General features: G+C 49.4%; 2 protein-coding genes across 3 annotated transcripts in view; one reads left to right on the top strand and one right to left on the bottom strand.

The window, feature by feature from the left end:
• Positions 1-4367, bottom strand: part of FAT2 (FAT atypical cadherin 2) — a 63410-nt gene extending 59043 nt beyond the window's left edge. Inside the window, exon 1 of the mRNA XM_045902352.3 lies at positions 1083-4367. Coding sequence (XP_045758308.2) covers positions 1083-4341 — 3259 coding nt within the window. The 5' untranslated portion in view covers positions 4342-4367. The remainder of the gene's footprint in view (positions 1-1082) is intronic.
• SLC36A1 (solute carrier family 36 member 1) overlaps positions 1-27684 on the top strand; it is a 236950-nt gene that overhangs the window by 112584 nt on the left and 96682 nt on the right. The gene's annotated exons all lie outside the window — the stretch shown is intronic.

Here is a 27684-nt window from a genome sequence, read left to right as displayed (position 1 = left end):
GCTGAAGGAACCTCGTTTCTTTTCAGGTGGGGAGATGGAGGCCCAGAGAGAGAATGTGATTTGATCAAGATCATGTAGCAAGTGGGCGGAAGAGCTGGGTCTATCATTGACTCTCAGTCTAATGCTCTTCCTACCACATCACCTTGCCCTTCACCCTGGAAATAAATTGCCCATCAGATTGTAAGCTCCTCGAGGACAGTGACCTACCTTTATTCACCAAAGTGCTTATCTCCAGAACCTCACAAGCAGAGGGTGCTTGCAAGTGTTTGTTGAATTGTACTTATTTTCTATGAAGCTTAAAATGAATAAATAAGTTGGTGCTACCTTTTTGGAGGGCAATTTGGAATTATCTATTAACATTGAAAATATGCATTATCCTTTGACCCAGCAACTGCATTTTTAAGAGTTTTTCCTATAGAGATTCATGCATATGTGCAAAAGTATATGATCAAGGATATTACATCTATATGATAGAATAAAATGCAGCTATTAAAAAAGAAGGGAAAATATTTATAATCACTGATATATAAGATATCCTGGTGTTATGTTATGGGGAAAAAAAGTATTGCAGACTTAGTGTGTTTTGTGTTATTTTCTCATACAATAAAATAAACAGTGATGATATATCAGACTGAAAGAAGAAGAATTTACAAGATTATAGACCAAATTGTTAATAAAGATATCTGGGGAGGTGGGACACACAAAAAAATACATTCATTTTTAAATTATATATAAAAATTTATAACCATGATGTATTACCTCTATAAGCACATATATATAATATGTTATATATATAATAGTTACATATAACATATAATATGTATTATGTAATATATGTGTGTATATAAATGTATACACAGATGCCAATGAGTTGGATGATGTGACTTAAATGGACACACACACACACACACACACACAATCTCCAGTATGATAAATTTAAAACAAAAGGAACAAGAAGGAGAGTCCCTATTTATTGCCTTTCTTTTTAGCCTGCAGCCTGCCTTCTTTCAGGACAGTACCTGATCTCCTTAGGCCCATTGTCTCCCAGCACCTGGCATTCCCATCCACCCCACTCCCAGTACCTGTGTCTTGGTTGATGCTAAAGGCTGCAAGACTGGTGCCAGCCCTCAGGAAGTACTGGAGCTCCCCATCCAAGCCACTGTCATCATCGTGGGCAGCCACTACCATCACCTGGGTGCCGGAGGGGCTATTTTCCTGCACCTGGCCCTGGTGCACAAAGGAGGGAAAGCGGGGAGGGTGGAGATTCTCATTCACATCCAGGACTATCACTTCCACATGGCAGAGGGTCCTGCGGGCCAAGGGCCTCCCACTGTCACTGGCCCACAGGCTCAGATTGTATCCAGCCTGCCTCTCAAAATCCAGCTCTCTCTCCAGACTGAGTGCGCCAGTCATCAGGTCCACGTGGAAGGTCCCATGGGCATCATCCAACAGGACATAACGCACTTCTCCCGCAGGGCCCACGTCAGGATCAGAGGCATCCAGAAATGTTAGAATAGTTCCTGGAGGCATATCCTCTGGGACTTTCAGGCTGCTGAGTTCTGTGATGCATTGAGGAGAGTTGTCATTGGCATCTTCCAATGTGATTATCAGGTCAGTGACAGAGAAGAGCTGGTGGCCCTTCCTGGGCTGATCCCTGGCCTCCACCTTGAGTATATATTGTGGTTCTGATTCCCGGTCCAGGTGTCCTGTGACAGCCAGTTCCCCAGTGAGGGGATGAAGGGCGAACTTATCTGTGGGGTTTAGCAGGGTGTAACGAACCCTCCCATTGTCATCCGAATCAGCATCTTTTGCTTTCAACTCTGCAATTGTGGTTCCAACTTCTGTGTCCTCTGAGATGGTTATCTGGTACCCACCAGGAGGAAATCTGGGTGCATTGTCATTCCAGTCTTTCACATTCACCATCAGCAGCTTCCAGGATGACTTCTGGGGAGTGCCCAGGTCATACACTGTTACATTGAGGATGTAGAAATTGGTGGCTTCATAGTCCAAAGGGGCAGCTACAGTGAGCAGCCCTGTCTCCAGCTCCATGTCAAAGCAGCCCTCGTCATTGCCATCTGCAATCACATAGACCAGTTTGCCATTAAAGCCAGTGTCAGGGTCAATGGCTGCCAGGCGGGCCAGGGAGGTATTGACAGGAACCCGCTCAAGCATGTCAATGGACTGTGGGAAGTGGTCCTCAAACTGGGGGGTATGATGATTGATCTGATATGCACTTAAGGAAATGAAGTCCTCATCATTGGAGTCCTGGTTCTGAAACCCAACAGAATGGAGGATGGTCTTTGTGAAATGTGTCAATACTCCTGTTTTATCACATGTTATAGGGACCTCAAAACGAGGGTCTTTTACGACAGTAATATTCAAAGTTGTGGGTGAGGCATAGTGTTTCCCATCTGAGGCTGTAATTTTCAGGGAATAGTTGATGGGTTGACCAGAAGTATGATTGATAAAAGAGCGTTTGAGTGATATCACCCCAGAGAAATGATTTAGATCAAAATACTGTAGTTCATTGCCTGACACAAACTCATATTTTAGATTCTGAAGCTCATCCACATCTATAGCTGACATGGTCATTACGGATTTTCCTACTGGCCAGTCTTCACGGATAGACCCAGTGCAGTTGACTTGCTCAAACATAGGCTTGTTGTCATTCAAGTTCTTGAGCCTAAGAGATATAGACACTTCCTTTTCCTGGCGAAATGGGGATCCCCAATCTGATGCCCGTACTCGGAAGGTATAAATTCTTTTCATGAGCTCATAGTCCATGGGTTTGGAGGTGGAGATGATCCCCAGGTAAGGGTCGATAGAAAAGGGCACAGCTTTTGGATGAGTGATGGAATAGGTGACGTATCCATTCTCTCCATGATCCTGGTCTGTGGCACTAACTGTCAAAACACTGGTGCCTGGTGGGATGTTCTCATCAAAGGTACTATCATAGGAGGACCTGCTGAAGATGGGGGCATGGTTGTTACAGTCCACGATATTGATGACCACGGTGGTGGAAGCCAGGCCCGGTGAGGTTCTAATGTGTAGCTGGTAGTGGTTTCGGTCACGGAAGTCCATGAGCTTTGTGGTGGTGATGAGTCCAGTGCGAGCATTAAGTCTGAACCCCGCATTCCCTGAGGATGGCTTTAGAACATACTGCAGGTTGGGGAAGGGTCGGGTTACTTTCACCATCTCCACGCGGCTCCCAGGAGGGGAAAACTCACTAAGCTGCACTCTGTAAACAGCCTTCTCAAATTTAAGGGAAGCCAGTTTGGAAGGCGGTAGGTGAAAGCCCCTAATTTGGGAATAAAAAGAAGGCCTGCTCCCACTCCTGGCCTGCAGGCTGAGGTTGAATCCATGAAGGTGCTCCAGCCAGTCAATGTCTTTGACCGACACCAAACTGAACTCATTGCTGAAGGTGTAAGACTTGATGGCTTTGAAGTACTTTCCAGGGTCACCACCAACAATTTCCAGTGAGTCCACTTCAGCACCTGAGCTGTTTGCATCTACCATAACAGTGGCATAGGTGGTACCCACACTGCTGTCTGGTGGAGCCACCACCACGGAGGTGATGGCTGGGGGCTTCCTGAGGGCAGGCTCCACATGGATGACGAGCACAGCCAGATTACCAAAGCCATTGCCCTCTGAGATTTTCCTCATGCGGTCCACAGCCATCACCTGGAGCTCATACCTCCCTCGCCAGGTGACATTGAGCTTCCCAGCCAAGGTGACCACGCCGCTGGTGGGATGGATGGCAAACATCTCCGACCTTGTGTTAAAGGCATAATAGAACTTGGCATTTTGGCCCAGATCAGCATCTGTGGCGGTCACCTTGCAGATGGGGCTCTTGAGGGGCATGTCCTCAGAGATGGTGACTCGGTATGAGGGTGGGGAGAAGAGGGGCTTCAGGTCATTCTGGTCCAGGATGTGGACCACCACGCGGGTCAAAGCTTCTAACTCCAAGGTCTTCTCCGTGGCTTGGATGATGAGGGTGTAGCTGTCTCGCACCTCCCTGTTCAGAAGGGCCGTGTTGCTGTTCTTTGTCCTTATTCTCAGAAAGCAGAAGTTGCCCACCACGTACTCCTCTGTTTTAAACACATTGGCCACATCCCCAGAGATAATCCGGTATCTCACTGCCCACTGGGGCTCAGCCAAGTAAATGCCCATTTTCACAGAGCTCTCCACGTAGGTCTTGGGGGCAGAGTTTTCATAGATGGTCGCATTATAGAGAGAGTGTGTGAAGCGCCAGGCGGAGGAGGAGAGGAGACCTTCTCGGGGCTTTTCACAGGTTGTACAATGGAGCAAGAAAATGAAAAAGCCCAAGAAGGCAATAATCATGATGGAAAAACTCCCGAAGCCCTAGGCAAAAAAAAGGAAGGGTGTAAGTTAGGAAAGAAATGTCTCTTACTGCTGTGGTTCTTAGCTGGGGTGATTTTGCCCCTCAGGGGACACTTGGCAATGTCTGAAGACATTTTTGACTGTCCCAGCTTGTGGGGGAGGGGGAGATACTGGCATCTAGTGGATAGAGGCTGGGGTGTTTACTAAACATCTTAACGTCACACAGGACAGCCTCCCAACAACAAAAAATCATCCAGCCCCAAATGTCAATAGTGCTGAGGTTGAGAAACCCCATATTTGAAGACTAACAGACTAGTTTAAATGCTTTCTCAGGGGTACCTGGCAGATACAACACATTCCTGACCACTTGACTCCTTTTCCCAAAAAACCTTCAATGGCTCCCCAGTGATGGTGGAATAGTTTCAATCAGGTACCCAAGCTTAGCAATCTGGCTCTAGGTACTTCCTACCCCTCCATCAAGGCTAAGGTCCAGCCAAACGGAGCTGCATCTGCACATGCAGGGGCTGCAGAAAAGCAAAGTGACCAAGATCACGGGCCTGGCATCAGGCTGCTTGGCCTTCAGCCCTGGCTCCACCACTTACTAGCTGGGTGATTTTCTGGGCAGGTTATTTAACCTCTATGAGCCTTGATTTCCTCTTCTGTAGAATGGGGATAAGGATATTATCTACCTCATTGGATTGTTGTGAAAATTAAATGGACTAACAAAGGTAAATGACCCAGCAGGGGGCCTGGGACATAGAAGTTTTAACTTAATATTGGCTATTATTAGTGAGAAGAAACTCAGTTTCATAAAGGGAAGGGACCCATCCAGGGCCTTACAGCTAGATAGAGGCAAAGCAAGAATTAGACCTGGGACTCCTTGCGTCATTGTCCAGGGCTGCTTCCCCTATCCCAGGCTTGCCTGCACCTGTCACACCACTAGTCCCTTTGGATGGGGCCTGATTCTGACTCATCCTGTAAGTTCAAATCTCCTGGAATGTCAGAGCTACAATGGACCTTTGAGACATGGAGTTCTGACCCCACTCCTCTGCACAGATGGGGAAATAGAGCCCCAGAGGGGAGATGAGTCTTGCCCCATTTCACATAGTGGGTGGCAAGGAAAGAACTCATCCCTGGGAGTTGTTGAACTAGCGCTGAATGAGTACTTCTCCCCCTAAGACCTGCTGCAGCTCCCATTCTCTCCCGTGCCATTTCCCACATGGCTCATCCCTGAACTCCAGCCTGGGTTAAAGTCCAACTTCAGTGTTAAGGACAGGGAGAAGATAGAACGGGAGTAGGGGAGGGCAAAGTTTCATTGCCAAACTAGGCCTTCCAGAAGCAAAATATGAGGCTGCGTACACCAGGCTGGTGCCTGGCCTGCTCGTGAGAGTCCTGACTCGAAGGAGCTTCGTGGCTGGCAGCCAGATGTGCGGAGCATTCCTGGATGAAACAGGCAAGACTTGTTTTTCCAGTTGCCTCGCTTTTCAAAGGCAAGGAAGAGTTAAACTCCTGGGGCAAGAGGGAAAAGGAGAGGCTTGCATCTTTGTCTTTCCAGAGTCCTGAGGGAGCTGAATGCAGCTTCTTCAGGACCTTGCAGGGAGCATCCCAACATGGGAGGCGGGAGTAGAAAAGTCTGCCTAACTTGGGATCTGCAAGCCTGTGACAGGAAAGAATTTGAAAATGCCCCATCCTTCCAGCCTCCCTACTGCCATGCTTCTCTTGAAATCCTATTGGTGGCACCACAGGCCCAGCACCTCAGAGAAGTGGGGGGCAGGAATGGAGGCAGATTCTACACTTGGGGTGGCTATTCCCCATCCTTCCTGCCCTCTACTCTTACCCCTCACTTACTGCTGCAGCTCACAATGGAGCTGACCCCAGGCAAAAGCCATATTCCTTCCATTCCACTCACCCCATCCCTGACACAGTCTCCTGCAAGAGGGGGTGGACCTCTGAGTCACGGGGACCCCAACCCCCCAGGGTGGCATCGCATTGGAAGTTGAAGCCCCAAGGAAAAATGAGTTCTTACCCTAGTCCCAGATCTGCTCACTCTGCAGCCCAGCGAGCCTGGGGTGCGTACAGCCTCCCTGCTCAGCCTGCCCTGCTTTGCACAAAGCTTCCTGCTCACCAGGTCAGCACCTGTGTAGGGCAGGCCCCAACAAGACACACCACTCGGCCGCTGCACAGGCTTCTTGCAGAGATGAGCTCAGGGAAGGGAGCAGGGGCAAGGTCTCCCTGGAAGGGGATAAGATGCAAAGAGAATGCACCCTTGGATGAGGGCTTGGTGAGCAGGGCTGTGTTCAAGCTGTAAGATCCACAGACCAGGCGAGTGGTTTGCTGAGGAAGGGCCTGTGTCTGGACATTTGTTTCCTAGCACTATGCCTGGGCAAGTGAACAGGTTTGCAAGGTGCAGAGGCATGTTGCGTTCCCTGGGCTGCCCTCCCAGCCCACAGCACCTGGGACCATTATTTTGAAACACCTTGTGAGGGGCGCCTGGTGGCTCAGTCAGTTAAGCATCTGCCTTTGACTCAGGTCACGATCCCAGGGTCCTGGGATCGAGCCCCATGTCCTGACTCCCTGCTCAGTGGAGAGTCTGCTTCTCCCTCTGCCCCTCTCCCCCACTTGTGCTTGCTTTCTCTCTCTCAGATGAATAAATAAAATATTTTTTTAAAAAGAAACATCTTGTGAAAACATAAATCAATTCAGATCACTTCCCTTCTTAAAATTTTCCAGTGGCTTCCCAAAGCATTCAGATTAAAATCTAAACTCCTTATTATGGCCTACAAGGCCATGTGGGCCCACATGCCTGCCTGCTTTTCTAATGATACCTCCCAGCACTCTCCCCATTGTTCATCAAGCTGCAGCCACATGGGCCTCCTTTCTCCTCCACAAACATGCCAAACTAGAGTCTGCCTCAGGGCCCTTGCACTTGCTCTTTCCCTTAAGATTCTCACATGGCTGGCTCCTTCTTGTTTGTTTTTTTTTTTTTTTTTTTAGATTTTATTTATTTGACAGAGAGACACAGCGAGAGAGGGAACACAAGCAGAGGGAGTGGGAGAGGGAGATGCAGGCTTCCTGCTGAGCAGGGAGCCCGATGTGGGGCTCGATCCCAGGACCCTGGGATCATGACCTGAGCCGAAGGCAGACGCTTAACGACTGAGCCACCCAGGCGCCCCTGGCTCCTTCTTGTTATACTTCTTCCTGGCTCAGCTCTCAGATGTCACATTCTAACACCCAGTTTGATGTAGCCTCCTTCCTAGCACCCTTCTTTATCATACCACCCCATTTTCTCCATGGCACTTAGCACCACCCAGTATGTTCTGGCTAATTTGTTTAGTGACTGTCTCCTACACTAGACACTGGGCTCCATGAAGACAAGAGCTTTGTGTATCTTATTCATGCATGAATTCCCAGTGCCTAGTACATAACCCTACTCAATAGGTGAAAACTGGAAGGATCTGGACTTAGGAAAAGCAATGACAGAATGAAAACTGAATTAGTGATTATCCTTTAGTGATTATTGTTTCCTTTCTGAAGCTGGAATATGAAGTCCCCCCAAAAGAAAGAGACTTGCCCGGGATGCCCAGGTGGCTCAGTCGGTTAAGCGTCTGCCTTCAGCTCAGGTCATGATCCCAGGGTCCTGGGATCGAGTCCCACATCTGGCTCCCTGCTCAGCGGGGAGCCTGCTTCTCCCTCTCCCTCTGCCTGCTGCTCCCCCTGCTTGTGCTTGCTCCCTCTCTCTCTGACAAATAAATAAATAAAATAAAATCTTTTAAAAAAAGAAAGAGAAAAGAAAGAAAGGGACTTGCCCAAAGTGACAGGGTAAGAACCAGAGCCAGGTTCTTTCCTCCAGACCACACTGCCAGAAAGAGAAGCTGTGGCTCCTTGTGAATCCGACCCTTTGGGGTTAAATCCAAGCTCCACTGCTTGCCAACTACATAACCTTGGGTAAGCTAACCTCCTCAAACCTCTGTTTTCTCATCTGTAGGCTATTAAGAGTACTGCTTTCCTAGGGTTTTATAAAGACTAAATAAATAAGATCATGCCCATTAATGTACTTAACACAGTTCCTGGCCCATAGAAAAGCACTCAATAAATATTAGTTATTATTAGTTTGCAAAGCCAAGGCCGAATCAAAACCTGAGGTTGGGGTAAGGGTGGGGCCCACTGAACCCTCTGGAGAAGGTCCAGCCTGTGCCCCAGCAGAGCAGGAAGCTACTGGTCTCTGGTCGAGTCTAAGCTTGCTGGCCCAGCCACAGGCTGTTCTGGTAAACTGCGAGCAGGTGCTTGTCTGGGGTGGGGCCTCCTGTTCTTGGCTCCCCTGACTCAGAGGAAAATCTGCATGTGGATGAATGTGCACATTTGCAAGAGAGCACACACATACTTAGGTGGCAATTTTTGAATAGTTGTATGGATACATTAATGGTATGTGCCTGCTTGACAGATGAATATGATATGAGCAAATAAGTCGGTAGCTATGGGGCTTGTGTGTGCACAGGTGTGAGCAAGTGCAGGGGTGAGGGTTCATGAATGGACCCTTTTAGGATATATGTCTGAATCAAATCTGCCTCCTTGGAACTCCCAGACCCATCTCATAGATGGGGAAGACAGCAGAAAAGTGGTTGATAACACACAGTTTCTGGCTGTGTGACCTTGGGCAAGTGGCTTACTGTCGCAGATTTTCATTTCTCTCCTTCATAATACCATTTTGAGAATGAAATCAGTTAATGTACGTAAATGCTGAATATAGTAGGTGACACAGTTTTCAATAAATATTACTGAGTACTATTACTTTTAGCAGCCAGCTCATATACTGACTGCTGAGTTTGTAGGTAATGAAAACGCTCAGATATATTATCATGCCATCCCAAATCTGTTCTTCATGAGCTGATTTCCTCCAACTCAGTGCTATAGGGCTTAAATGAGACCATGATGCACTTGACCCTGTGCTTCAGCTCACTGCTCCGACTTCTCAGAATCTGGATTCCAACATTCAGAAGCTTGGTGGTTGTGACATCCATGTCTTTATCCAAGTCACTGATAAAAAGTCTAAGCACAAATGGGAGGAGAAATGCTCTAAGATCTTTCCTCATTCCTTTGGTTAGTGACCTCAAGTGCAATTCTGGACTGAGTCATCTCAGAATACAGAGCTCCCCATCACTGAGGAGCCCCGGGCAGAGTCTGGGTGGCCACCTGTGAAGGATGGTGCTACTGTAGGGGGATACTTGCCCTTGGGGGAGAAGAGGAGAGCTCTAAAGTCCCTTCCAACTCATACAGGTATGATTCTTTGGCCTGTGCAGCCCTGTGGTCTCTACTACACCCTAAAAGAGCCCTCAAAGGCAGGGAATGGATTTCCTCTGGCTGTGAATGAGGCTTGCACACTCGCCAATGCTTGCTCAATGGTACTTGTAGCAAGCTACCCTGGCTTTTGGGAGACCTGGATCAAAAGTCACTTGTTCCCTGGCGGCGTTGGTCAAGTCAGTCACCTAAGCCCTGTGAACCTCTTTCCTCCTCTATAAATGATGTGCTGTCTGTTGGGTGAATGGCTGGAATAGATCTGTGATTTTAAACCCCTCTATTGCTTTCAGGGGCAGAATCTCTTTTTTCCTAATGAAATCGTAAATAGATTAAAGCAGAGTTACACTATTAGGAGCAGGGGTGGAGGGCTAGGGCCCTGCCCACAGGCTTGCCCCTCACCCCACTGGGAAGCGTAGGTTTGAAAAACTGGATAGATGGCCTCTAGGAGCCCCTCCAGATCTGACAGGCTGGAGCTCTGCTACTCTAACATCTTGTGTCCTGTCATTAAAAAGTCCTAAGGCACACAGTTGGATGTGCTAGGATCCTAATGCACTATGATCTATATTTGTAATGCCCATGTGCAGTGACTTTAGTCTTTAGTTCTAGAAGTCTGTGACTAATTCTGTTCCTTCCATGGGGAACCAAATGTACTTGAAGGAATTCAAAGCCAAATCAAACTCCCACTAAAGAAGCTTTTACTAGATTTCTTCACACTGTGAGGCTTTGTTTCTGGCAATGAATTCACCACCACCACCCCCAACCCCCGTCACTCCCAGAAGTACCCAGGCACAGACCAGTGATGACATTCTCCCTCATGGCCCAACACCTTCCCTTTTCCTAAGCATGTCCCAGATGTTCATTAGCAGCCCCCCTAATACTCCTAATACTACCTAATACTCCTAGGAAGCATATCTGCCCTTTTACTCCCACTTTGCGGATAGGGGGCCCTGAAATTTGCACAGAACCCCCAAGGCCACCCAGAAAGGTGGTGGCTGAACTGAAAACACGCAGCCAGACTTCCTGAACCTGGGTGCTCTTGATTTCCTAGGCTGTAGGAAGAAACAATGAGATCGGATATTATTTTAAGTTTAGAGAGCCTTTCATTTAAGAAAGAGTCCCTGGATTCATTTTTTCTGGATTGGAGAATGTCCACACTCCCCCCAAAATCCAAATGTAAACTTACCATGGATTTGGATGCCCTCAGTAAGTATTTTCTGATCCCACTCCCCTCCCCTCCACAGAGTCTGCCCCAAGCATCAGTGTTAGGGCTGGCTCTTGCTACCTCTCAAGAATCCTAAGTATATTCTATTTGTGACAACAGCTGAAAGGCGGGGAGGGATAGGAGGGATTGTGCCTTTGAACCGGAATTAAAATCATCAGTGAAAGAATATTGACATTCCAGGTACCTGCTAGTCATGAAGTCTTTAGCTACTAAAGTTATTTTTCCTCTTAGTAGTAGGGAGCCACTGAAGAGTTTCGAGAAGAAGCAGGACCAGAAGAGAACTACATGCTGAGATCTTATGTCAGATCAAAGGGAGATATTTCCATTCAAGACTCCCACTCTGGTGTGGACTGGGCTTGAACAGCAGCTCTACTGGGTTAAGCCAACTGGAATTCCCTGTGGGGAGAGAGGCTTGATTTACTTCTCAGAAACTTGGATGAGCCCTTGACTCACTAGCTAGTTTGTAGGCAGCCCCTGCCAGGTCCTCCTGTAATAGAACAAGTCAAAGAACTGGATAGAAGCACGAAAGGAGCCAGTGGCTTGAGCCCTTGATGGGTCATGTGACCTTGGGAAGGCCATAGAACCTCTTCTGAGCCTCACTTTATCTGTCTGTAAACTGCAAATGATAATAGGTACTCCTACCTATTTCCCAGGGCTGCAGGGGAGACAGATAATGTGATAGGTGAGCACGCAGGGAGGAAGAGACACAGAGGAACACCTTATTAGGACCAATAATGGCTTGGTAAATGGCAGCCTGAACTGCCAGCGGACTGTGAAGCTCTCAAGAGAGCTGTCAAAGGCCAGGTCTGCCCACGCCTAAAATTAGAAGGCAGAGATGACTGACAAAGGAAGTCCTCACCTAGGACATGGGGGAAATGGAGCTGGGACTGGGGGGGTCCCTTCATCATTAGTATTCTGATATTATTGTTGATGACAAATCGTATACTGTCATATCTATATGTAATCCTTAAGTTTAAAAAAATCTGCATGCATTATCTCACTTGGTTTTGAGGGAGGAGGTGCAGCACTGGGTAGAATTGATAGTCAAGAAAGTGTGCTTTCTGGGGCGCCTGGGTGGCTCAGTCGTTAAGCGTCTGCCTTCGGCTCAGGTCATGATCCCGGGGTCCTGGGATCAAGCCCCGCATCGGGCTCCCTGCTACATGGGAAGCCTGCTTCTCCCTCTCCCACTCCCCCTGCTTGTGTTCCCTCTCTCGCTGTGTCTCCTTCAAATAAATAAATAAAATCTTTAAAGAAGGAAAAAAAGAAAGAAAGTGGGCTCTGGAGTCAGATAGACCTGGTTTCAGATCCCAGCTCTACCATTCACCAGCTGTGTGACCTTGGGCAGTTATGTCACCTCTCTGGTCCCAGTAAAAGGGATATGGTCTAGGTACCTATTTCACGGAGTTGCTGAGAAGGCTAAATGAGTCAATGCATGACAAATAGCCAGCACTGGAATACACTCAGTGCAAGTTAATTATTGTACCAACATCACCATTATTATGAACTTATTATGACCCTCATTTTATAAATGAGAAACTGAGGCTCAGATAATTTGAAGGCTCTGCCCAGGTTCATCCACCTAATAGGTGGTGGATTCAAGTGCCAGCCAATAATTGGAATCCATATTCCAAGAAGAGACACTCAGAGAGGGCTGGTGTAGCTGGAGCCAGTTATTTAGAACAGCACTCTCCAAAAGAACCTTCTACAATGGTGGGAATGTTCTATATCTCAGATGTCCAATATGGGAGCCACTAGCCATGTGTGGCTATCAAGGACTTGAGAGAGCTTGTTTGGAGGTTCTAGCAGGGGAGCGCAGCTACTCATATACCCTTGACCGAAGAACGGTCCTCCTCTATCGGGGAAGGTCGTCCTCTTCGACCGAGCGCGCAGCTTCGGGAGGGACACACATGGAGCGGTGAGGGAGGAAGGGGACACCCGCCTAGCCAGCCAGATCAGCCGAATCAACCCTGGCGATCAATGGGGTGACAGATGTCGCAGCCAGATCGCCCTCACATCCTATCAAGGACTTGAAATGTGGCTGGTACAACTGAGGAACTGAGTTTGTGATTTTATTTAATTTAAATTTAAATAGCCACATATGACTACTGGCTACTGTGTTGGCCAACTCAGCTCTAGAGAACGAGGCACAGAAACCAGGAACCAAGGATGCTTGGGATTCAGAGAAGGATGCAGGGTCCCCCTATGTGGTAGGCACAGTGGGCACACCCAGGGCCCATGGTACTTTCAGGGACCCCTGAAAATGTTTTAATTTCTATTAAATTCAGAAGAAAGAAAACAAACTTTTAGGTTGAAGAAAATATTTTCATATAGAAAAATATATTTATCTTTATACCAACATTACCATAAGATATAACTTCTAATATTTTTTCATGGATGAAGCAGCTATATTGCCTGGAACCCTTGGATATCTTAATGGGACCCTGGGAAGATGAATATGTGATGGAAACAAAGGACTTCCAGGCACCTGGATTTTGAGGACACAAAGGGACAAAGTGGAGAAGGATGAGAAAATGTTTTGTTATTGGGCCTCCTCTGCCAAAGTCATTCATTCATTCATTTATTCATTCAGTGCTTATTTACTGAGGGCCTACCTTGTGAGGGCATTCCAGAACAGAAAACAGATGAGGTCCCTGCTCTTGTGGGGATTCTCTTCTAGTAGCAGAAAGAAAGAGATGATAAATCAGGGTAACAAGGTGTCATTTGAGCAGGGCGAGGGACACAAAGTCTTCTTGAGAAAGGGTTTTAGGCAGAAGAGAACAGGCAGTTCAGAGTGCCCAAGGCAGGAACAAGGAGGTTGTGCACATAGACCAGGGGGAGCAAGCACTCTCCAAAGTCTTGAGAGTGCTTCCCAGACACTGAGGGTCTTTCAGCTACTGTTTATCACCAAGGTCCATTTTCTAATGGAAGAGAAACCCATTCGTGCCCACATCTCTCTCCACATCGTGAGACGACGGCTATAGGCATTCTAGTTTGCAGACCCTGACACTCAGTGAGGCCCAGAGGGAGCAAGGTCTCTTCCTTTTGGGATCCCATATGGATCCATGGGCTTTGCATTTGAAGCTGAAAACTCCCTAAACCAGAAGCACCCCAGAAGCAGCGGGCTCAGGGTGGAGAGACAGGAGGGGAGGAGTCGTGCCCCGTTTCTTGGGGGGCTCTCTGGCCAGAGTAGTTTGTAAGATGAAAACCAGCTCCAGCTCAGCAGAGCAGAGAATATTTATCCATCAGAAGCTTGAGAGACAAGCAGGGGAACAGAGCATGTCCTCTAGGTTCTACATTTGTGCCCTGGAACAGATGGGGATGCAAGTGTGAAGTCAGCCTTGTGGGAAGGCCCGTGGGAGCCCTCAGTTTTCTCCTTCTGGCTGGAAAGGCACTAGGAGGTCCCATATGGGAGGAGGGGTAAAGAGAGGGGAGAAGGGCTGTCCTGAAGGTCTGGGTTTGGGGTGGCTCTCTGGGAGGGAGGAAGGTTGTATTCTGAAGTTATGGGATAGACTCCCCCAGAGGACTGGAGAGCCTCTTTCAGAGAGTAGCACATCTTGCAGAAGCCAGAATGTCCCTGCTACATAGCCTCGTCTAGTGGGGCGCTTCCTGTCTGTGCTTCCTGCCACTCTGATCCAGTGGAATCCTTTGAAAAGGGTGAGTTTTCAGACATGTAGACACCAAGTTCCAAATCAAGTGACCTTGGGTAACTAACCTAACCCTCTGAGCCTCTGCTTTTCCTCATCTTTAAAAGAGAGATACTAAATGAACCCACCTGAGACAGTTGTTCGGAAGGTTTGACTAGATGGTTCATATTAAATGTTTAACACGGTACCTGGCACCCAGCAGTCAAAGTAAATGCTAGCTGCTGTTACTGTTAAACCATCATTATCATTATGTAAAGTGGATTCAACAGAGCTGGTGCTGCAATAGATGTGAATTGGGGGTACAGAGCCCTGTCTCCCATTTGTTGCCACCTCCACCCTCCTAGGCATCTCTGTGACAGTCCCAGGCCTCCTGAGGGCACAGGTGAAAAACAACTGGGAGTCTAATCTGTTTAGAAAGATGGGAAAACTCTGCCCAGGGAAGGGAAGGCATTGTATTAAATCACACAGGATGGCGGTGGCACAACTAGAACCAGAATCCAGTCTCCATGTCCTGGGCTCTCCACACTGACCAAGCTGCTCCCCCAACCCAGCCTTTCTCCCAAGCTGCAGGCTCCTCGGGAACCCACAAAGTCACCAGCCAGGAAGAGATTGCAGGGGGAAGGAGCCAGGCCTCAGGGTCAGACCTGACCTCCATCCTGCCTCTGCTTGCATCTAGGGGCATGGCTTTGTCTGTCTCAGCCTCAGTTTCCCCATTTGTGACATGGAGATAGCAGTTCTTACCTCATGGAGGATTTAATGAGCTTCTGCATGGACGGCATTCAGCACAGTGCCAGGCACACAGAAAGTAGCTAATGTTATTACTGTTATTAATTATTACTATTGTAAAAATCCAGTAATGTTACTACTATTACACTAGGTGTTCAAAAAGTACGTGTGGAAAGAGGAAACTATTCTCTGTATGTGTACTGATCCCAGCCTATGTCCCGGAGCTCCTTGCTAAAGCACCCTTCTACACACATACACACACACACACACACACACACGGGTCTTTGTGACTTCCCTTCTCTTGTGCATTGATCTGTAACAAAGCACAAGCAGCAGCTTGAACAGCATCAAAATAATAAGAATAATTTCTATTCTTGGGCGCCTGGGTGGCTCAGTCTGTTAAGCATCCAACTCTTAGTTTCGGTTCAAGTCATAATCTCAGGGTCATGAGATCAAGCCCTGCTTCGGGCTCTGCACTGTGCGTGGAGCCTGCTTACGACTCTCTCTGTCTCTCTGCCTCTGCCCCTCCCCCTGCTCATGTGCATACACTCTCTCTCTCTCTCTCTCTCAAACAAGAAAAGAAAAGAATAATTTCTATTCCCGTCACCCTTTCCCCTGCAGTGGGTGCAGAGAGCTATTTGATGTGATGTCATTCAGAGGCTGAGGGGGGCAGTGTGGTGGGTGTGAGGTGGCAGTGAAGACAGAAGGTGGAGAATGTTGTGGATGCACCCCAACAACATGAATTTCCTGATCTTTTTCATTCTGACACTGGCATGCTGGGCCGGCCTCTCGGGCCCCATCCTATGCGATCTGTATAATGAGGCCATTCAGGACAGCTCCCCTCTCTATCCAGGACACAGCAAGCTGCCTTGCCAGGAGCTAGCAGGCCCCATAGCCACCAGTCAAGTGGACCCTGTTCCTCTTAGCTGGCTCTGAGAAGCTGCTGGAATGGAGGCTTCTCATTGTTCTTTGTGCACAATACCATCGGCCACCATGGTCACTAGCAGTCAGGTCTACTCTAACACAGGCACCCCGGGGGCAGGGAGGCCACATAACATGGTGGCCACCGGCTCAGGCTCGGGCCTAAGGCAGCCTGCTTTTGAGTCCCGCCTGGGTTTATGACCGTTGCTGACCGACTGAAACTGCCTGAGTTTCAGTCTCTTCACATATAAATTGGAGAAGATAATCATCAGGGTGTAGTGAGGCTCAGTTCAGACGAAGTGCCTAAAACAGTCCTCACAATGGCTCACACATGAGCCGTCACCTGCAGACACTGTGATGATGAAGCCCACTCCTTGGGTGTCAGGGGTCCTCGGTAACCCATCAGAGGGCCAGACAGGGGACCCAGTGGGAGCTGAGCAAAACCCCCTCATTTTATGGGACCTCTACTTGTTTATCTGAGAATTGGGACTGGTCCCTGCTCTCCTGCCTTAATGGAGCTGACCCTCCACTGAGCTATTGTTGAATGATGCCCCGAGGATGCTGAGGTTTGGGGAATATGAAATGTTTACAGAGGTACAAACACTGGCCACAGCTGACATTTATTGAACATTGGAGAGGCCCCATAGTAAGCCCTTGGCATGCAGTATAGCTTTTAAACTCACTCACAGCAACCCTATAATTATCCTCATTTTGCAGATGAGGTAAATGAGACTGAGAGAGGTTCCCTAACTTCCAAAGCACACAGCCAGCATGTGGCCAAGGCAGGATTAAAATTCAGATCCCCTGTGTGTGATCTGATCACCTGCCTCTCCATGCTTGGGGGTTGGAAATAGCACTTGGGAGAGGGGAAGGATCATATAACCGTGTGTCCTCTCAGCCCTGCAAACACAGATTCTCAGCAAAGGCTCTATCTCTGGTTCTCCCTCTCCATCCCATTCCCTCTGGCCGGGCCCAGCCTCGCCATGCTGTCTGTCCAGCGAGTCCAAACTCCTCTGAGCAGAAGTGCCTGGGACAAAGCTGGCATGTGGGCAGGCCTGGGCAGGCAGGGAGCAGCATTCTAGCAGTGGGGCACGACAGGCAGTTCCGCTCTCTGAGGCCCCTGTCTGTGCAGTGCAGCTCGCTGAACCTGACCTCGGGGCTAGAGGCAGGAAAGGGTTAGTGATGATTATGAGCAGCAAGGTGCATACTAATGAGATGTAAACCAACCTCGCTGGTAGGCTCTGGACCAAGGCCTGCAGTTCCACACTCAAGCCCCCTGAGCTCAGTCCATACCGATTTCCTTTTTCCCACAGTAACTCTGTGCTCCACTCCTCCATGGCAGACACAGAACAGAACCACTGGGCCCACTGTGTTCTCCCCAGACAGGGCTGGCCATTGAACGGAACCAGTGGTTCCCACCACTGGGAATTCCCTAAGGGGGTGGGGTGCCAGCCCCACCCCAGATCTACTAAACAAAATCATTAGGAGTGGGGCTCAGGAATAGATGTTTAACATGTTCCCAGGGTGATTTTGGTGGGACTGGTGTTTGGGATCTGCTGAACAAGGTCATCTCTTCCTTTAGAATCCTGTGTTCTACCATGCCTCCTTTCAAAGTGGATATCCCACACCTGGCCCTCTCCTAGGTCCCAGTGGAGAGGGGTAGGGAAGGGAGGAAAAGACCACAAGGTCCTAAGGAGTGCTCTCAAATGTCAGTGTGTTAAAAATCACAGCCTCATCTCTGTCTGATTGAGTAGGGCTGCGGCGCGCTCAAGTGCACGCTGTCCCCTGTAGGTGGTCTGCTGACTACTGTGGGGGGAACACTGGCCCCCCGGGCAAAGCAGACACAAGGTTATCTCTAGAGTCAATTAGCAGAGCAGACAGAAAGGGAAAGTGACAGGTCTGATTCCTGTGTCCGACTTTCACTTGAGAGTCTCTGAATCTGCAGATCTCTCCGTGCATCAGCATCTCAGACCCCGGAGGCGACTGTTTATCTTGCTGTGGTCAGGTCTGTCTATCTTCTGGATAGACACTCAGCCCCATGAACTATGTTCTACTTGCAGTAAATAGAACTGAACCGGAAAATAAAGGGTTTCCAGCCACATACGTATACACCTCATGACCCAGTAGTCCCACTCTTAGGAGACACAACAGAAATGTGCACACATATCCACCGAAGGCTCACACAGAATGTTCAGAGAAGCGCTATTATAATAGCCCCACAGTAGAAACACCCTGAAGGTCCACCAAGAGCAGAATGTAGGATGCTCATCTAAGGGAATACTAAGCAGCAACGGAAATGAAGTATTGCTCCAAGCAACAATGCAGCTGAATCCCACTGACATAGTGTGCAGCAGAAGCAGCCATATGCAAAAGAATACATACTGTACTCTTCAGCTATATCAAGGCAAACTTATCTGTGGATTAGAGTAAGATAAAGTTGCCCTTGTGAGGGTATTAGTGACTGGAAGGGGCACAAAGGAGGTTTTTGCAATGGTGGTAAGGCTCTGTTTCTTCATCTGGGAGCTGGTTAGTTTCTGGGAAGTTCACTGAGCCATACACTTATGATTTGTGCATTTCTTGTATGCATATTATACTTCATTAAAAAGTTTTCTGAAAATGCTAGTAAAGGACTTCAAAGAACTTTTAATAAAAGGGAAGACATTGAAATAATAAAAGCATTCTGACTACTGCACATTGTGCGGGATTTCATTGCTTATGGGATCTTGGACTCTTCCTACCCCAGGACCAGGAATGAGGTAGTTCTCAGAAACCAAGACGTGCGGGAGCTGTGCCAGGGCATACCAGGACCGTGGAACACCAAGGACTCAGCAGCTCCCTCTTCCCACCCCCACCCGGCCCGCCCTCCACAGAACCACAAGGACAAGGCAAGCCCGCTTTCCACCAGGTTCCCAGGCTCAGCTGAGTCCCTGTTCACTGAGGTTTACTTCCTGAAGCATTTTCTATCCTCAGAGCAGTTTTTGATCCCCTCAAAGACCCTATGAGGGGAGCAAAGAGTATTTCCATTTTATAGATAGGGAAGTTGAGACTTGGGGGTGGGGGGCAGCGGTCAAAATATTTGGCCAAGGTTGGGGCGCCTGGATGGCTCAGTCATTGGGCGCCTACCTTCGGCTTGGGTCGTGATCCCACGGCGCTGGGATGGAGCCCCACATGGGGCTCCCTGTTCAGCGGGAAGCTTGCTTCTCCCTCTACCACTCCCCCTGCTTGTGTTCCCTCTCTCACTGTCTCTCTCTCTCTCTCTCTCTATCAAAAAATAAATAAAATTGAGGGGCGCCTGGGTGGCTCAGTTGTTAAGCGTCTGCCTTCGGCTCAGGTCATGGTCCCAGGGTCCTGGGATCAAACCCTGCATTGGGCTCCCTGCTCAGCGGGAAGCCTGCTTCTCCCTCTCCCACTCCCCCTGCTTGTGTTCCCTCTCTCACTGTGTCTCTCTCTGTCAAATAAATAAAATCTTTAAAAAATAAAAATAAATAAATAAATAAAACTGGGGGGGGGGGAAGATTTGGCCAAGGTCATACTGCCAGCAAGTAGCCCAGTCAGGACTCAAACACAAGTCTTCAGATACCAAGCTCAACATTCCTTTGGCTACACCACAGATGGGCTCTTCTCAAGAATAGCCATGCTTCATTACTTAGTGAGCACTTGGCCTGTGGATGTCAGAGTCCTTCAACAACCCAAGGATGGAGGTACTATCATTTTATCCCCATTTTACAGATGAAAAAACTGAGAGTCAAGAGGTCCAAGTGCTTTAGTCAATGGCCAGTAAGATGGCATGTGGATTGGAAAAATGGCCTCTCCAGAGTCCGAGCTCTTTAGTGGTTCCCAAACCCAGCTGGACCTCACCTGAAGTTCCACTGGAGCATGTAAAAATACAGATTCTCTGGCCCCACACCCAGATCCCACATTCTAGTGCTATAGACTCAGGATGGGGCTGAGGAATCTGTATTTTTAAAAACAGCCCTGGGACACCTGGGTGGCTCAATCAGTTTAGCGTCTGCCTTCGGCTCAGGTCATGATCCCAGTGTCCTGGGATCGAGTCCCACATCGGGCTCCTTGCTCAGCAGGGAGTCTGCTTCTCCCTCTGCCTGCTGCTCCCCCTGCTTGTGCTCTCTCTCTCTCTCTGTCTGTCCCTGACAAATAAATTAAGTCTTTAAAAAAATAAATAAAATTAGTCTTTTTAAAAAAAAAAAAAGTAAAAACAGCCCTAGGCATTTGGGTAGCTCAGCCCTAAACTAGGCTGCCACTGAAATAGGACAGTAAAAATAAAACAACTTAAAGGTAAAGTTTCATTTACAACTTCCAAATTACCTCACTGAGCCTCTCTAATAATTAGAGTTCTCCTAACGATGGTACACAACCCCACAAGAAGGTATTTGACAACAGCTCAGCTGGCTGGGTAATCACTATGTCTGTGTGTGTGAGGGGGCGGGGGAGTGACTGGGGAGAGGCATCAGGAGGGCTCTTGGGGAGCTGGGGGGGTCTGCTTTTGCCCTGGTTGTTGGTTCGCCACTATTGTGTTCACTTGGTAAAATTCATCAAGTTGTAACTTACAATTGATGCACGTTGTTCTTGAATGTTTACAAGAAGAAAAAAGAGCACAGTCAGACATTGTATAAGGAATCTTTAGAGTAGAGACTTATATAAGGGATCCAATAGGGTTCTTCTAATCATGTGCTTCCAAGAGTTTGAGATTCTAGGATTTGAATTTTCCAAGATGCTATGATTCTCTTGAGTCAATTCCCAAGACTTCAGGAGCCCCCCAATCTGTCATAGTAGCTAATGTCTAATGAGCTTTGAACGTGTGCTGGGCCCTATGCTAACAACTTCTGTGAGGCAGATAGCACTGTATACCCTGCACCCTCAGAGAGGGGAAATGATGTGTCCAAGGTCACACATAGACAGCAGTGCAGGCAGGACCGGAGGCCGGGCACCCTGGCTCCAGAGCTCATGTGCCTAACCCTGGCGCAGTACTGGTATCCAGCTCTGCCCCTTCCCAAGGCTAAACTCCTAGGCATCTAAAATACTGCAGTTTGGGGCCACGCAGTCATGCATTTGCTGGGAGGACCCAGAGGGAAGGGGATGCTGCAGGTACAGAGAGCAGCCCTGACCTGGGATGCGTGAGCACGCGCACACTAACGTTACCCCGCAGCTGGCCCATGTACGGTCCTGCCCCCCTTGCACCCATCCAGGCCAGCTGCTGTGGGCATTGGAGCCGAATGGGAACTGGAAAATGGAGAATTCTCCACTGCGGGCTCCCTGCCCCCAGCACGGGGATGGACAGGTGCCTCACAGGGGCCACTCCAGTCTCAGGAACAGGAGAAGACTCAGGACTGAGAGAAGGGGAGGGATTTCTCTCTTCCACGGGCTCTGAACTGGAAAATGTTTGAGGCATCACCTCTTTCATACTCCTTGGCCTGTCACATAAGGCCTGCAATGACCTGGCCCCAGCCTACCTCTCAGTGCACGCCTCCAACCGTTCTGCACCCAGCTGATAGTCTCCCGCACACACCTGCCGCGCCTTCACACATGCTACTTTCTCTTTCTGAATTGCCTTTCCTACTTGTCGTTATTCAGACTTCAAAACTGATGTTTAGTGCCAGCACCTCCAAGAAGCCTTCCTTCACTGACCTATAACTGGGCTGGCTGTCGCTCATGTGGGCCCCCAGGCCAGTCCGAGTTTGTCTCTATATTACCACCTCCCTCAAGGTACTAAACCGTCCATTTATAGGCCTGTCTCCCCCAGCCGTGAATCTCTGGGGGCCTGACACACCATTGGCGCTCATTAGGTGTAGTGAGTAAGTGCCCGGAGGACAGAAGCTGTGGGACAGAGGGGAAGTGGCTGAGCCTTTCTGGGGGTCTCCTGTCCCCATACGGAGAACAGCACGGACGGCAGAGGAAGCGCTCCTGGGCAATGCCTGCTGACGTGCAGGGCAGGTGTGCAGAGCAGAAGGTCCTTGTGAAACAGTCTAACCTGGCGACAGGCACAGAGAAGGGCCGGTAAATGAGAGTGCCCTTTCCATGTTTAAATCCCATGCTCAGCAGTGGCTCCCTGTTGGCTGCAAACGACCCAGGATGCCGTTACAAACTGGTGGCTTGAGGCAAGAAATTCAAAATCTATGGTTCCATCCGTAAAATGGGACCAACGATTCTTGGAGACTCCAGGGAACTCCTGAGGCTCCTCTAGGTGTACAGTTACTGATACCTGCCGACTCGCTGGCGGGAGTGATGACGCGGCGTGCTGGTGGGTGTCAGGGGCGGGGTCGGATCGATGAGGTTTATGTCCCCTGTCCCCTGAAGGACAATGCAGAGTCTAGTCATTGGCCTGGTTGTGGATCCCAAATTGCATTCTGAGGAGTGAAGACGATTCGCTGGCCTCCTAGATGGTTGACCCCACTAGGAAGCAATACCCTTTCCTGAGCCAGACTCTGAGAGAGGGGCTGAGGTGAGTGAAAAGGTGTGGGAAGTAGTCCTGCCTTCCCCGCTCACTTGCTGTGTGACCTCAGCCAAATGCTCAGCGTTCTTTGGCCAGGCTGCTGTGCCTCCATCTGTCTGATTCGATTATCTCTAAGGATCCTTCTGCACCCCCGCCCCCCACTCTTATTGATCTGTGGTTGGGTCAGGCTAATGCTTAGTTCCTCTAAGTGACAGTTCTCATCTATGAATTAGAAATGAAGATTCATTTGTTCTCTCAGCAGCTATGCAATGAGCATCTTTGATGGGCCAGGCACTGTGCTGGACACGGGGGCCAGAGCAGTGAGCAACACTTAGTAGGAGAGACAGTACCCGAAAAAAAAACCCTCAAATAATAACTGCAACTCTGATTTGTTTTACGAAGGAAGACTTCAGGGCACTGTGAGCTGGTCTCCACCCAGGGGAAGCAGAGTGAGCTGGTTAATTGATGACCGTGAGCGTAATGAATACGACCCTGTGTGCTACATGCATGACCTCATTTAAGTGTCACATCCATCTCTGAGAAATGGACTATCATTAGCCCTCTTTCTCATATTAGGAGACTGAGGTTTAAAGAGTTGAGGCCCAGGTCACACAACTAATAATATCCAGGATTTGGATCCACATGTGTCTTTGTAAGCCTGTCTAGAAATCCCCATTATAAATGTAAGCATTAAGACCATTAGCCATAGAAATAGTAGCGTTCAGATTCTGAGCCAACTCAGCTTGTGCTGGCGACCCAGAAAGCATGGGAAACTTCTAGAGGCTCTGCCCTGTCCATTTCCAAAGGAGCCCAAAAGGCAGGGCCCATCCAGGGGGCATAGAAGGTCCTTGATTGTACCAACATCATTGCCTGGTTTTCTTTAAGACATGGCCCTTACCCCACATTCTCTCCTACCTGGCCCCACCTGGCCAGCAGGAGTGCCAGCACCATGGCCTGTCATGGGGCAGCTGGAAGGAGAACTTCTAGCCTGAGGTGAGTTCATTTGAACCCAGGGAAGAATGTGCAGGGAGCGGAGCATGGTGGCCCAACTCACAGAAGACTGGTGTAGAGCAAGCCTGGCCGTCCCTCCCTGTAGAAAGCACAACCACAGCTGACACCTGTCTGTCACCTGAGCCCTTAAAGAGAGCACTAAGAGTCATGGAATCGGGGGGGGGCGGGGTTCCAGGGAGACCTTGACTCCCTCTAGCTCCTCTTCCATTTTACAGATGATAAGCTTGAGGCCTGGGCAGCTCATGGAAGAGGGGGGTGTCACTGCTGCATTCTGTCAGGCTAGCCAATGTCATGAACTCAGCACCTCCCTGCCACGGTGTAACCTGTGGTCCCTGGAGAACAAGGGGGGAAACCTGAGCTTGCCCCCGGGTTCCTCACCTGCAAAATAGACAGCTATTCCTACTTTGCTTACCCAACAGGCTTACTGGGGTGAATCAGTTAAGAATGGATCATAACATTAATCTAGCCACCTTTATTTTATATGTAGGGAAATAGGCCCAAAGAGGTATGGAACCATCTTACACCACACAGCCTGTGAGTTTCAGAGACATGAATAATGAAATTCTCTTTCCATCCTCCTTCAAAAACTCACAATTTTCAAATGACCATGCATACTCAGCCCAGTCCCTAAACACAGGAAGCATTCAGCCAGTATCAACAGTAACAGTAACTATTAGGAGTGTTCTGCATGGAGGGCTCTGTTAATCTGCCCAGGTTCAGCTCCCCATCTGTAAAAGGAGCCCCGAGCCTGCTTCTCTACCTCTGTCTCCTGAACCAAGGCCGCCAGCACCAGAGTGCGGCAGGGAACAGAGGCAGCCCTTCTGAGCCCTCAGCAAACCCCAGCATGCTCTGCTGCTCCCCACAGTTGGGGCATATAGCACACCCTCTCTGCAGTGGAGGGCTGAACTCTGGCCTGATGGCTCTGCTCAGCGTTCCACTTCAGCTCACCTGCCTCCAAAGATATGCATCGGATTCCTGCTTCCCCCAAGACAGGGGAACAGAACTGCTCCCACTCACCCCACGCCGGGGCTGCCTCTGCTGTCTCTCAGACTCACAGCCTTTTACAACCCTCAGAGATGGTGAGCACCCTCATTTTATAGCTAGGAAAGCTGAGGTTCTAATCAGGGTGCCTCAAGAGCCACACAAGAGCCAGGGCTGGCCAGGTTATCTGACTGTCCCGCAAGCCCTCCTTCCCTCCTCCACACCAGGTGGCTTTTCTGTAATAGGACTCCTTTGCCCCCCCTGGACACACACAAGAAGCCAGCACTTCTTGGTTCCCTGGCCCCAGCACTTCCCCTCTAAAACCATGCAGGAAAATGTCACCACATCCCCCGGAAGGCTCATCTTCAGAAAGCCTATGCGGAGACTTTCATTCTTCCAAGGACACGACTCCAACTTTTCACACGTGCAAATATGACCTTGCTCCTTCATGAGATCAAAATCCTGGCCTTGTCCATTCCTGGGCCCCAATCCCCAGCCCGCAGGCTTGGGCTGGCTACATCTCTGGCTTCATTCAGTGTACTTAGGCACCTGGGGCCCAGGTGTCCCTGCCCTACCCGCACCATGCCTGCCCCTTTCAAATCCTGGTCCCGTCCAAGAGCCTTGGACCGTCCAAGAGCCTTGGAATGCCCCCACCTGCTCTGGAACAAGGCACAAGAATGGATTCGCTTTGCAACCCCCTCCCCCAACCTCCCATCCTCCAGCAGTCCTTACCTATGCCCTTCAGGTAGGGGAGGGTGCCCCAGGTTGGGCTGCTGGGCTGGAGCCCTTTCCACACGAACCAGGCTGACAGGCTTCCGAGGGAGGTGCAGAGACTCAGAGCAGGAAAGCCCGAAGCACTCGCACTCGGGAGAGGCTGCTGAGAAAGTTGGAGTAGGTGTGTCCCAGCCCAGGAGGGGGAGGAGGAAAAAGGAGGTGGGCGAATTGAGGCGGATCATCCCCTCCTGCCAGCTCTCTGTCTCACGGAGAGGGAGGGAGGAAGCCAACTGGTTTGTGGCCCAGAACTCACAGTGGGGAATCGAGTCATGGAAAATGACGGCTAGAAAGTTGCTGAGAAATCAGGCCCATCTCCACCTCCCTCCTGGGTTTGACAGAGGGATAAACTGAGGCCCTAGGCAGGTAATACTCGCGGGGGGACCAACAGAGACCATGAGGAGACTGGGGAAGGACCCAGGTTGCTAAACTCTCAACCAGTGTTCCCTCCACATTCCTCCCTGACACTACAGGTCTGAGACCACCCCCACCCCCCCACCCCCCCGCCCCAGGCCCAGTTCAAAACCCTGGTGCTGCCACCTACAAGCTCAGTAACCTTGGGGGAAATACTGAGTCGGAGCCTCAGTTTCCTTTTTTGAAAAGATGGGGATAATAATAACTCTTACCTCATGAGGAGTCAATGAGATAAAGGTTAAATGGAAATCACTTAGCAGAGAAAGTCTCCTGTAAGAGGTGATTCTTCTTCTTACTGTTACTAGCTGTGACTTTCTCCATAAGCGGCTTAACCTCTCCAAGCTCTGGCTGCCCCATCTGTGAAATGGGGGTACCAAGAATCCCGGCTTCATAAGGTTGTGCAGATTCATGGGATAGATAATGTGTGTAAAGTGCCAAGCACAGAGCCTACATCTCACTTGGAAGCAAGACATCTTAGTTTTGGTATGATTTATGGGGTGCCTCTCTGCTCTGGTTCCCCAGATGACTCTAATGTGCTCCCTGGGTTGAGAACCAGTGTTTTAAGGGAAGGGAAGAAAAGTCAGACAGGAATTAGCCCTCCTCCCTCTCTTGCTGCTGTGCTTCTTAGTTATAGAATGCATTCATTTGCTTGTTTTCTGTGAGACTCTATACCTACCCTCTTCCAGGGACTGTAGCTGGTGCTGGGGACATAGAGGTAAATGAAACAGTTCCTGGCCACCCCCCACCCCGAGCTGAAAATGACTCTACAACCATCTATCCAGTCCCTTCCCCGCTCCCCAGGACTTGCAGCCCCTCTGCAGCTTCCCTGGTGAATAAGTGAGACTTTGCTTGCATACCTCTAATTATAGGGAGCTCATTACCTCTCCCAGCAGTCAGTTCTGACTCCTGGCATCTTTATCTGACGTTCAGCTGAGCCCCAACCCTTGAACCTGCATAATAAACAAGAATTCTACATATCTTGGGGCGCCTGGGTGGCTCAGTAGTTAAGCGTCTGCCTTTGGCTCAGGTCATGATCCCAGGGTTCTGGGATTGAGCCCCGCATCGGGCTCCCTGCTTGGTGGGAAGCCTGCTTCTCCCTCTCCCACTCCCCCTGCTTGTGTTCCCTCTCTCGCTGTCTCTTACTCTGTCAAATAAATAAATAAAATCTTTAAAAAAAAAGAATTCTATATATCTTTATTATTACCATTATTATAAGCTATGTGATCCAAGGCAGATGATTTAAATTTGCTAAGTCTCTGTTTCCTCGATTTTTAAATGGGCTGACAATTCCTGGGGCCGCTCAGAACAGATCTGTTTTCTCTGCCATGTGACCACAACTGAGGTCTGTTTTTATGGCTAGGATGTGGTTTTCTAGAAGTTTAGGCTGGACCCTAAGGATAACTGGAAGCATTAAGGTTCTGGTCTCGGTGCTTATGAAGGAGTAATGAGGCTCTTGGCTCTTTCCCAGCTCTCAGGAGCTATTCGTTCATGAAGCCACTGTGGGCTGCACGCTTGGGGATCTGTCACTAGCACTGGGGAGGACTACGGTGCCAAGCAGGCTGCCATGGTATATTGCCCAAGACGTCCAGAGGAGAATCCCCCAGGCCTCTCTCCTGCAAGCTACCTCAGCCCTGGATGAGAGGCCTGGGGATAGGCAGCATGAGGGGAGCTCCAGTGGGAAGACTAACCTGGGCAATTATCCACCTGACTGATTGCCGCCCAAGTCTCTGAGTCTCGGCCGATTAGGCATTAACCCGAGGGAAGGTGGCTGAGTGGCCCCATGAGCCCTTTGACTAGTCATGTGCGGAATAGCAGGCGGCTGTCTTCCCTCAGGTCCCTATCTAGGCCAAAGCTGGCCTTCAGCCTGTCCAGTGCAGAGCAGCCTGCAGCCTAGGGAGGGAAGGGAGGGA

This window comes from Mirounga angustirostris, unplaced genomic scaffold, assembly GCF_029215605.1.
Source record: "Mirounga angustirostris isolate CCGP_5_RB_7025 unplaced genomic scaffold, mMirAng1.0.hap1 SCAF_7, whole genome shotgun sequence".
Lineage (NCBI taxonomy): Eukaryota > Metazoa > Chordata > Mammalia > Carnivora > Phocidae > Mirounga > Mirounga angustirostris.
This window is presented reverse-complemented; position numbering and strand designations above follow the sequence as displayed.